The following is a 12,459-nucleotide window of genomic DNA, read 5'->3' on the forward strand; positions in this document are numbered from 1 at the left end:
CTCCATGGTGTATTTCTGCTTTGTGCACAGTGTTCCCAGGATTATCCTGGATTCACCACAACCATGTCTAGGTTTAAGCAGTTACTGCAGACAAATGTTAAACCAGACATTGTGCATTGCTGTCCTCGTTTTATCCTTCTAACTCAATCCTCAGTCTTCTACTTTTTCAGCGAGATGCAGTGTGTCTTAAGAAGGCCCATTCACACATCACACCATTTACTGTACAACAGGCTTTGACAACATGCAGAACTGAATCATGAGTTCCGATTTTATTTCATGAACAAATACATGAATCATGATATTATTAACAAGAGAATACATATACACAAAAAGCAGTGTATCATTATGTCCTGCTGTCACAACTATGCTTTCACCAGAAACAAGGAGGGTGATTGTCCAGTTCAGTGTACATCACTTCATTTCCTTATTAGACCACTGTGCACATGAAGCAACCACAGTATCTCAAACTGAACACAATCGTCTCATACAAAACAATCAAACGCCCTTCCATGTAAACTAAGAGATAGATATGGTACCAGAAGTACCAGGAAGACTGAAACAGGCGTCTCAATGAGACCATTCATCAGATGACTTCTTTTTTTAGTGTCATTAGAGAACTTTGTTCTCCAAAGATACTTACCTATTGAAAGAGTGCAGATTGCATTCAGTAGTTTAACAATTTCCTTTACACTTTTATTAGCATCTGAAATCAGAAAAATATCTGAAATTGTCCTGCTGGTATGTTTGACAGTATAAAGACCAAATCATTATTGAGATTATTAATGCGCTTGTGCTTAAATCACAGGTAAGAAAAGGAGAGAAGCATGAGCAAAGACAAACATTACACCCATCATCACCGTTTTAGTGAAAATATGATGCAAAACATTTCAATTGCTGTATACAGGTTTTAAGGTTTGACACTGTTGAAAGTTTCAGCACAGCATGATCAGACCAAATTGTGGCCAGTATTCACTATCTGCCTTTTAACTTTTACAGTATCACCTACATTTAAACAATCTTCCCTACCTTGCTCACATCAACTGTAAAAAAAAAAAAACAGTATAAAATATAATCTTTATGATAATGCAATGCAAAAAATAAATAAAATACACACATAAATATATAAATTAATAAAACACACCTTATGTGTTGCATCATAACTTAATAATAATATCATATCACTTTAATTGGAACAGAGTAGAAGGTTTCACGCAGGCCAAAACCAAATGTCTCTTAATCACAGGCATGTACAGAGAATTATTACTTGATTTAACTTGTTCTGGTCTATTATGTAAGACCTCAAGCAAAGATTATTTCACTTTCATTTTTCTTTGGGAAAAAAAAACAAAAACCCTACCTATCCATTTTTTTTTTAGCTAATAGCCGTTAATTTAATAAATTAATGTTAATTATTGATAAACACACTACATGTTATTAGGCCGCTTAGATGCTTTTAAAAATTGTTTTACAGTATGTGTGGAATAAAAGCCAATATTTTTATATATACGTAGCTGCTCATATTAAAAAGATCCACAGCAAAGCTGCACCGTTTATGTTTTCAGTTGAAAATTCATTCCAGTCACACAAAATAAATACAGTAAATAAATAGAAAATAAATAGAAAAGAAAGTTAATTTCAGGCCTTATCATTCTCTCTCTTTTCAATGGAAGATGTGTTCAGTTGTAAGCATTGAGAGCAAAGTAGTGCACCGTTCATTATCCTGGCTCACCAACGTGGGTTAAAACAGGGCGAGTCCATTTGAAGTCACACAGAAAGAGAAGCACCTTACCGGATGTTTAAAAACCATGTCCCCTGGTTAGTTCTGCGGAAGTAGAAGTAGGCAGGACGACAGAAAATGGTGGGATGCGGGGAACCAGTGGGAGGGGCTAAGGACCAGGTATACTGGACTGGTGTGCCAGGCATTTAAAAGGGTCGCAGGGAAGTCTGGAGTTGGCTTCTTGTAGCTCGTCTTCTCGAAGTGTTATGACAATATTAGTACTACAATCATGCGGGGACAAAAAAAAAATATGGGTTTTTAAAACTACACAATTGTATATCCTTAAAAAGCCTACCTGTTATGTATATAAAGAGTTAAAATGCTGCAGACTGCAACATGTTAAATATCTACAACATGGAAAAGACATACAGTGTACAGTACCGCCAAGAAAAAGGCAAGCAAGCTTTGAGAATGAGTAACTTTACTATGTTACATAAAACGAAGGGTGTTTTGTATGTGCATGATAATAAAGTTGTGCTATCACTCTAAACCTGTTGTATATTAACCCGGGTCTCTATAATGCTCAGAGGGAGAGTCAGGTTATAATGTTCTGTAGCCGAATCAACCCGACCCCATGCCAAAGCAAACATAAACTCAAGGTCTAAGAATTTAGACATGAAGCACTAAAGGGAACGTGTACAGCATGAGCATGCTCAATTATGACCTTTTAGGAATGGTGTGCTAAAATGATTCAAGAGCTCATACAGTAGGTCAAATCCTACACAACTTCTACTCTGCTAGGTAACTACACAGAAGGACGAAGCTCCTCTGTGGGGCAGGTTACCTGCGAGCCGTGTATACTCTCCCACTCCTCACTTGTCGGGAGAGTGGCGGTACTGGTGCAGCAGGCTGCTGACAATCTACAAGAGACTGATAAATTAGACAGATATACAGGAGTGACAGTCAGGGTTAGTGACACACACATGCACTCTAGGACACAGTAACACACAGCAGGAATGAGATATATGAGCGAAAAATTGATGCAGTAAAAAAACATGATGGTGGAGTTAATAGAGTAACTAGATCACAGACAGAATTAAAGTCCGGACTTTATCAGTTAATATTTTAAGCTTTTTTAATAAAAATTATTAATGAGTGACTGATAAACCGATATTGTAATGGTCAAAAATGCGTGAATAAAGAAAAAAAAATCTGAAGGAGGTTAAGGTAAGATGTGGTGATGATTGTGAAAAAACATTGCAACAATCAAGCATTTTGATGGAAGCTTAGACACACAGTGGTGCGTAAACGTAAAACAAGGAAATATGTAGAGCTTGTGACAACGATGTTATTACAGCCCCTACTGTCAGGATTAGCTGTTTAAATGTAATAGTTAGATAGACAGATAGACAGTAGATACAGAAGCTAGATAGATGGATGGATATTATCATAACTACTACTACTGATAAAGAAAACAAGAAAAACAACAACAACAACAACAACAACAATAATAATAATAATAATAATAAATGAAAAAAAATGTTAGATAAAGTATGATATTTACATTTATGCATTTGGCAGACGCTCTTACCCAGAGCGACTTACATTTTTATTTTTATCTCATTACACATCTGAGCAGTTGAGGGTTAAGGGCCTTGCTCAAGGGCCCAACAGTGGCAACTTGGTGGTCGTGGAGTTTAAACCTGGGATCTTCCGAACTGTAGTCCAATGCCTTAACCCCTGAGCTACCCCTGGCCCTATATATGATATGGCATGATATGGCACCTTGTGACCCCAATGTCTGGGTTCGAACCCCGCTTCGGTTCTTTCTACATGGAGTTTGCATGTTCTCCTGCCTACCATGGGCCTACCGTGGTTGTAAAAATGGGTATAAACACATTGGTCAAATACTCCACTGTCCCTAGTAGAACTACAGAGCTTCCAAGATAAACGGATGTAATTATATAAACCGTGGAATATTATATAAACCTGGAAGGATGTTAATTAGTGAAAGTAAGAGCACTTCCGCTCACACAGTGTGATGAGAATCCAGTTTAAACAGGTGTGTGGCCATAAAAAAAAAAAACACTCAGTAAAAGAGTTTGCTAGGGAGTAAGCAATGGGAAAAAGGTCATTTGGTCTGTTGAGTCTTGATTTAGCCTATCACATAGCGAGCGAATAAAAGTATTCATGTACACATCCAATATTCATTTTATTTATAACCCGTCTAACTCTATGTTTAGCAGCACTTACCAATATAATCAAAATACTGAAGCAATGTACAGTGTAGATTCACTTTAGCAACTAATCGATTGGACGAAAATTGGAACAAATTTTGTCCAAAAGCCTTTTTTAGAAGGTTTGAGGCACACATTTTTGTTTCGATGAGAAAAGCCTCCTTTACGTGTACAGTTAAACAGATCATAAAGTGGACACATAGAAGAAGAGAGGACTGGTCTCCATCTTAAAAATACAACCGCATGATTCATACACCATTTTTGGGAAAATGATACAGCCGCACTATGATGTAACCCAAGCTGTATCTGTATCAAAAGAAGCCAAACTATTTTAAAACTGAAGCCATTTGCAAATGTATAGAATAAAATCATAGCAAAATAAAGATTTTTGGTGAACTACAGCTATAAACCCACACCGTTCTTGTCATATGTGTTCTTATATCATGTCTGCAATAAAATAATGTACTGTATATGGGCCCATTAGTGTCCATAAACATCAGCAAGTTCCAACATCCCAGATGCGTCACCCTATGAGACAATCTGTCTGAGGTCAGAGGGCATTTTAATCATACTGTCTTGGGGGACATCACTTACCAGAACTCTCATCAAATGTGTTTTTGGCCCGTAGCCCTTGTGCATTATGATAAATGAGGTATCCTATACTGTACAACTGACTATTCTCCGCAGTCTGTTAATGGATAGTAGAGAGCAGACATGAGGGCATATCCCGAGTCTGCATTATGCTCACACTGCATTTCAATATGCTGTATCCTGAAATAGCACAGACTTCACTGTTAGTTGTAAGCAGCAACTCTGTGGCTATTTATAATGCGTATTTAATGCAAAATATTTAGATTTATTCTTTAGTAGATTAAAGAAGCAGTTAGACATGATGCTAACTAGGTCATTAAAGTCAACAGTGGATGGACAACTGAAGGTGGATGAGAAGCTTGGAGCAGAAATGCACCCCAGCATTAAAGAGAGTCAGTCTCTGCATTTATTACAATAAATGACCACTAGATGGAGCCTCTGCTATTGCTTATTGTGGGTGAATTCATGATAGCATTGCCTTTATGTCTCCCTGATATTACAGTTCATAAATTTGTATATAAGGGTAAATTACATTGTAAACATGACTAAAGTGTCTAATAAAAACCACATCAATAGTAATAAAACAAATAAAAGCCTACTAAAGTACTTCAAAAACAGTCTGCCCCAGATCACTGTAACTACACTATATTATCCTGAAATAATATATTTTTTTAAAAGTTTAAAATCAATAATTATTTGCATTAAGGTGATTTTTGTCATTTTAACACCTCATACTTAAAAGAGCAAGAGTGTCCGAAAGAGCAGCCAGTGTAAAATCTGTACCAAGTTGTGTGTACAGTAGGTTGGACAGCCCACTGTGGTGACCCCTTGACATCAGCAGCTGAATGACTCACAACAACTTAATTGTTTTCCTTGCATACTCTGATGATTCCATTGCTCTGCAATGGGTCAAACTGGACTCATCAGACCACATGACCTTTTCCCCTTGCTCCAAAGTCGAATCTTTATGGTCCTGAGCAGACTAAAGCCTTTTTTTCGGATTTGCCTTAGACAAAACTGTTTATTCCCAATCCTGTGAGCTCTTATTTTATTATGCATAAAGAACTTTGACTATTAAACACAGTTGTGAAATCTATTGTTAAGTTTACAAAATGTTCATTCACTCTTACTCTATACAGCTTTACCCTGTATTCAGGGTCGCGGGGACCTGGAGCCTATTTTAGGAGACTTAGGACACGAGGCAGGGTACACCCTGGACAGGGTGCCAATCCATCGAAGGGCACACACATACAATGGGCAATTTGGGAACGTTAATTAACCTTACCTATTTGTCTTTGGACTGTGGGAGGAAACCCACTAAGAACGGGGAGAACATGCAAACAGAGACGAGAATCGAGCCTGGCCGGGGATCGAACCCGGACCCTGAAGGTGCAAGGCGACAGTGCTAACCACTACACCACCGTTCCAGGTTTTAACGATGTGCTGGACAGCTCCAGTGAGTTCACTAATCTCCTTAGTTGTTTTCTTTGCTTGATGTAGGTCAACAATTTGACTCTTCTAAAACCCAGCTTTTTTTGGCAGGGCAGTGTATTTTATTTATGTGTTTTATCCAAACCTAACAAACAAAATTTAGGAATAATGAACATATTGTTTAAAACCTTTAAACTGACAAAAATACTAATCAGTTGGCATGAGACGCAGTAGTGGATGAAGTATACAAATACTGTACTCGAGGAAAGGTAGAGAAACTCTGAGAAACTCCAGTTAGAGTAGACGGCATTTATTTAAATTTCCACTTGAGTTTGAGTATGAAAGTACTCGCCTTCAGATGTATTTAAGTATCAAACGCTGCGGCAAGTATTTGCCCACTGCAGCTCATACTGTAGTAAAAAGTCATAGTAAAACTCTGTCTCTCTCTCTCTCTCAACATATGAGAGAGGTTGCAAAAGCGTAATAATAAGTTGATGAGGATATGTGAATCCAGTTTTTGTTAGGCTGTTGTGAGTGCTAAATCAGGTGATCTAACTTTGACATTCAATCTTAACAAGGCCATGGGTCCCTGTCAGTGCTGGCGGTGGAAGTGCTGCTTTCCGTATGGTTTCTGTTTGCAGCCATCCCTACTTCTCATTTCAAACACCTGCTTCATAATTGTAGCAGTGTGGGAAGACAAAAGAACATGCACCCTCAATTAGGTATAATAGACTATAGGTCTAGAGTTTATAGAGTTCTATAGAATGCTTCTGCAAAGGACAAATGGTTTGTATTTGTATTACACCAAAATTTATTTCTGACAACACAAAATGTAATGAGTATCAACTGCTTCAGGTGTTCAGGCGGGGACTGCAGCCTATCCCAGAGGGCACAAGGTAGGGTACACCCTTTATGGAGTGCCAACCCATTGCAGGATACATGCACACACACACTACTGTAACTCACCCAATCACACACTATAGGCAATTAGGAAATGAACTTGGACTGTAGTGGGAGACCAGAATACTCAAAGGAAACCCAACAAGCACAAGGAAAACATGCAAACTCAAAATAGTCATGCAGAGGCGAGATTAAAATTAATTTTTTTAGGTTGCCAGGAAAATAAAAAGAACCTCCTATATCTGATTGATATCTGTAACATCAATAAATTGAACTGTGGGACAATTAGACAATTCTGATTGTCATTTTATTGTTTATTATTATTATTATTATTATTATTATTATGTCATTTTATTTTATTTATTATTTATTAACATAAATAAATTTTACACAAGAAAATTCCTATATTGCAATCAATGTATTGTTTTAAAATGAAGAAGGATAATGGTACACTTCGGTCTAATCCAAAGTAGTTACTGTAGCATAGTTTTGCAACTTACTTTTTGAGGACTGGTTTTGATTTTTGGTGTCTTTCCTCCACGCCCACGATGTGACTGCTCATGATCACACTCCAGGTCTTCCAAGCGCTGCGTGAGGGCCAGCTTCTGCTGGATGGCCATGCGGAGCAGGGAGTTCAGAGTCTTTTTCTCATCCTCTGCTGCTGCCAGCTGCCTCTGCATCTCATCCAGCTGAGTAACATACTCATCACACCTGGAGGGAGACAGAAAGAGAGAGAAGGGAAAAAAGTTAGTTTAAAGAGTTTACATGGTCAATGAACCTATTGGAATAAAAGCAGATGACTCCGGAAATGAACGTACCTGGTGGCAAACATGGCTCTCAGAGAGGAAAAAGTGGCAGCGTCCTCTCTCAGAGCCTTTAGCTCATTCCTCAGCTTCATCATTGTCTCTGTCACAATGGTCTTTTCGTTTTCATACTTGCTCTTGAGGTTAGACAGGGCCACTTCTGCAGTCTACAGAAATATTACATAAGACTGTAAAGAGGTTTTCTTTGCCATGACTAGTGCCGTACTATAACTGGGAGATATTTTATGAAAGATTATACATGTAACAAGGTTAAAAACCTGGAAACAGTAATTACCCTTAACATTGATTATTTCTATTTAATGTAGGTAGGGTAAATTATACATGAATAATTTGTTGTGTGAGATTACAGGAAAGTTTCTAAAAATGACCAAATGTCTTACCTTGTAACATATTAATTGAAAATATTAGCAAAGATTAGTTATTTACATCTAAATACTCCCTGGTTAAGTTTTGTGATGCACCTAGTATTTTAACTGCCTAGCTTATACCAATGCTAGCTAATGTACTTAGCTCGAACTAGCCAAGATGCTCTGTGAGCCACCTGGATGAAGAAATTCCAATGAAGATTTTAATAAAGGAAATTTTTAAAGGCTCTAACACAAATATGAGGGGCGGTCAAGTAGAAACCGGGACTTTTGATTGCGCAGAATAACCATCTTTATTTCTCTCTCTAATCCCCTGTATCAGTAAGGCACTTATTTCAGTGCTTGGATACCATCAAGGGGTAGACATTGTCCAGTATGCTGAAGCCATGATCAGACTGCCTGCTGAGCAAGATCAAGATTGTATAGTAATAACTCCCTGTTCGGAGTTCCTGTAATGTGCAAGTGGTGTTGGTGAATGATTGTGTGTACAGTTCCCACAGACAGATTTGTCTCTTCTGAAAGGTGGTGACAAGTTTTCGGTCAATTTTCAAGGAACGGGCGTTTCACCCCGCAGAATATTCACGGTAACAACTGTAGTGGGCTACGAACCACCTCAGCAGTTTTATTGCAGCTCATCACCATACTGTCCATACATGTCTTCTGTAAATGTCAAATGTTTTTATGCCTCTATTCACAACAAATTTTATTACAAGTCCCAGTTTGACTTGAAAGCCCCTAGTATATTCATTTAATGCAATACCTGCAACTGTTTTTTTTTATTTATTCATATATAGCTGATTATTGTGTTATAAATGAAGTTATAACCAAATGTCTCATACAAACAACAATCAATACAAATTGTCTTTTAAATATGTATTGGGTCTTTCTTTCCTCCGGCTAAATAACTTTATATATTATAAGAAAAAATGACTCCTCATACCTGTTTGTTGGCTTTAAGTACGAGCCGTAGAGTGGCTATCTGTTCTCTCTTCGTGCTCAAGAGGGACTTCAGCTTCAGGATCTCCTCCATGCAGGCCTCCTTGTCCTTGTCAAAGATGGGCGCCAGCTCCCGAGCAGCAGCCCTCTGTTTGGACAGTTGCAGTGAGCGATCCACTGCTCTCTGTAGGTGCTTGATCTGGTCTCGAATAATGGCATTCAGGTTGTAAATATTCAAAGGCTCTTTGCGAAGATCTCCATTTGCCTCTTGCATGGATGAAGCAGACAATGAGGCACTGTGGACTGGGGAGCCAAAAGGGGATCTGTTGGGACTCACTGTCTCTGCTTTACCTACTTCACCTAATGCCTCCTTTAAGGGGGAGTCATGAGGGCTGCGAGAAGGATCGGACGAGTTGGCAGCAGCAAGCCGTCGGGCGAGACGTGGAGACAGCAATATACGGGGGTCATCAGTGCCTTTAAGACTTCCGCTACGTGTGACACGACTCTGACGGTAGTAGTCTAGCATGACTCGATTGGGTGTTTCATTGTTGCACAGGCAGACATGATGGTAGAGCTGAGCAAGTTCTTCGCTGAAGGTAACTAGCTCATCCTGAGCAGCATTCAGCATGGATTGACTCTCACTGGACATGGATGATGCGCATCGGAGCTCAGCCTCTAGGCCGGTGATTCGCTCACGGCTCTCACGACACTCCTTCTCCAATGATGCCACGTGCTCATAAAGTGACCTCAGTTTCCCCTCACTTCGGTTGCGCTCTTCTGACTGGCTCTCCACAGACTGATTGCACTTCTCCTTCAAGGCTTTCAGCTCAGCTTTCAGGTCTATGACCTCTGTAACAGCGAACTTGTACTTACACTCCAGGATCTCAATGCCGTTAATGTCGATGTCGTACTCACGACAGCCATTCAAAGGAGTGTCCCCTTTCTCGGTTTCCTCGGCATCCAGCTCCTTGTCGCTGCACAGACGTTTCATTGTATTGACACGTGCCGTAAGGCAATTCACACGCTTGTGCTGCTCTGTTAGTGCTCCCTGCGTGTGCTGTAGCTGGGTTTGAGACTCCTGCAAGTTAGTCAGTAGGGTGGCCTTTTCTCGTTCCACCTAGTGGATGGGAGGATACGTATGAAATTATGAGAAGTAATTTGCTTAAGTAAATGCTTGAGTAATGTCACTGTCACAATATATGTTTCTCCATATCAATGATTAGATATTTAATGCAATGTTGATTCAATGATGTGCAGACACATGTTATTGGAAATTTGTCATATGCCATAGTGAGTGATCCTTGTAATTAAACTTAAGTGCTGATTATTGTCTATCTAATCAATAATTATACTGGAGAAGTAAGCTATTTTCAACATTTTATTGAATTTCAATCGCTCTTTGGAGGAGAGCCACAGAAAAAAAAATTTCAGGCAAGATGTATGTGTATATACATCAATCATCAATATACCAATGTGTGTGTGATATTTAACATGAGCCCTGTTGACATCACATCATCCTAGCAGGGGTCACCTTTCCAAGCGCTTCAATGTCCATTTATCTAGACAGAGCGACTTACGGAAGTGCTTTCTGAAGTCTCTATCAATACATTCATCCTTATACTGGTTCCCTACTGTATGTCAGGAACTATGAGAACCATAAGTCACAAAAAACCCTGTTTGGGAGGTGGTATATTGTGCAAAACAAATAAGACAAAAAACGTTTTCTGTTTAGATACATAAAGTCAACTCAAACTAACATAAAGTCTTGCCAAAAGACCACTTTACAGTTTAAGCACCCCTGCCAAATCAATCCAAAATGGCTGTCAAGGGGGTCATGGATTAGAAAATTGATCAGCAAAAAAACTGAATTTCCAGTTTAGCGCCCCTAGTAGTTAAAATGTCTTAGCTGTTTTAAAATGGCGGGCAGTAGGGTCATGCAGCCATAGTGATGTAGTAGCAATATATGAAATGCCTATGAAATGCACAAGGTACTGTAAGTTTAAATATGATTTCATAATTTTTTTATACACAGAACTTGATTTACTTGTTTTACAGAATCTGTGGCCACCTGAAAAATGGTCCATTAATGCATGAATGTACATTTTATGGTGTCTATTTATTGATTTGTAGGTCTTTCGGCAGCTCCCGGTAAGGGGTCGCCACAGCGGACCATTCGGTCCAAACATACTACTGTAGCTTAGCACAGGTTATAGGCTGGATGCCCTTCTTGACGCAACCCTCCCATTTTATCTGACCTTGGAACAGCACTGCATCGAGTGGCTGGGGCTTGGGCGACGACTGGGAATCGAACCCATGCCGTCCACATGGCAGCGAAACACCTACCACTGAGCCACCAGTGTCCTGTCTATCTACTGATTTATTACATTTCTTTTCTTAATTTTGTCCACTTTGTTCATGTTCTATTGCTCAATTGTGTTTTGTCCACTGCCCACTTTATTTCCATGCATTTTCGATTGTGAATTGATGCCTTATAAACCTCCATCTCATGGATCATAATTACCCAGTGCCAGCAGGGAAGGATGGCTTTGTCATTCCGTTACAAAGATAAATAGTTTTACTCCATAATCCCGAATTACAATTAATAACACTGCAATAGAAACCAAAAAATCAATTGTCTCGAATCAAGAAATGATTCATGAGTGGATTTAGTAGGATTATGTAGGACCTGTGAATCATAACAGTATCAGGATTGATGACTCAGTATATGGTTAAAATAATCCACAGGATATGCCAGGCTTGTCACGGCTGCAGTACTAATATGTAGCACTGTATGCAATGGACATCACTGTGCATTACTAACTGTTCTATTTCTGTCTTCTACTGTTTCCCACTGAACACGCCAATGGTGCGCACCCACACACGGACCAAAGACTGTATAAAATGAAAAAACAAACAAACTTATGGCTATTACATATAAGCTTTAACAGATAGACATACGTGGAGCTGACCATGCTACACTATAATATATGGTTGGTCTTTTAAATAACCCCTAAGGGGTTTATTTAAAATTTCCTATTACACTTAATATGGATATCACACCACCCAACAACATATGATTGGATTACATTGCCCATGTATGTGTGCACAATAAAACTCCTGTTAAACCGTAGCTCCTGATTTCGTTGTTATATAATGCTCTGGTCATGTCTCAAAAAAGGTTATTACAATTTACAACAGCCCTTATGACCTGGCGTCATTAAACAAATAAATCATTTATGTATCACTTTATGGTTCCTTCTCCATAGCAACAAGACTTTACAAAAAAAAACACAATATGATATGAAAGAAAACTGGCCCTGAAAAGGAGTACGTGTTCTTAATCCAATTCTGAAGAATCATCACAAATGGTACTGAGTCAACAGATTCACAGCTACACTTCCCATTAATCATAATCCTAATAAAAAACATTGATGAGTCATGGTATCTGGATTCAAGAC

At 38.9% G+C, this 12,459-nt stretch overlaps 1 protein-coding gene across 3 annotated transcripts in view; it reads right to left on the reverse strand.

Annotated features, from left to right (window-relative positions):
- Window positions 1-248: 248 nt before the first annotated feature.
- bicd1a (bicaudal D homolog 1a) overlaps window positions 249-12,459 on the reverse strand; it is a 42,361-nt gene continuing 30,150 nt past the window's right edge. The window contains exons 5-9 of one of the 3 annotated variants that reach the window (XM_053501143.1): window positions 9,006-10,118; window positions 7,695-7,846; window positions 7,377-7,587; window positions 2,562-2,647; window positions 249-1,998 (exon numbers count right to left, since the gene is read on the reverse strand). In XM_053501143.1, the coding sequence (XP_053357118.1) occupies window positions 1,887-1,998; window positions 2,562-2,647; window positions 7,377-7,587; window positions 7,695-7,846; window positions 9,006-10,118 (1,674 nt within the window). In that variant the 3' untranslated portion in view covers window positions 249-1,886. The remainder of the gene's footprint in view (window positions 1,999-2,561; window positions 2,648-7,376; window positions 7,588-7,694; window positions 7,847-9,005; window positions 10,119-12,459) is intronic. The other 2 variants (XM_053501145.1, XM_053501146.1) reach the window with 2 other exon arrangements.

The sequence above is a fragment of the Clarias gariepinus genome, chromosome 7 (assembly GCF_024256425.1).
Source record: "Clarias gariepinus isolate MV-2021 ecotype Netherlands chromosome 7, CGAR_prim_01v2, whole genome shotgun sequence".
Classification (NCBI taxonomy): Eukaryota; Metazoa; Chordata; class Actinopteri; order Siluriformes; family Clariidae; genus Clarias; species Clarias gariepinus.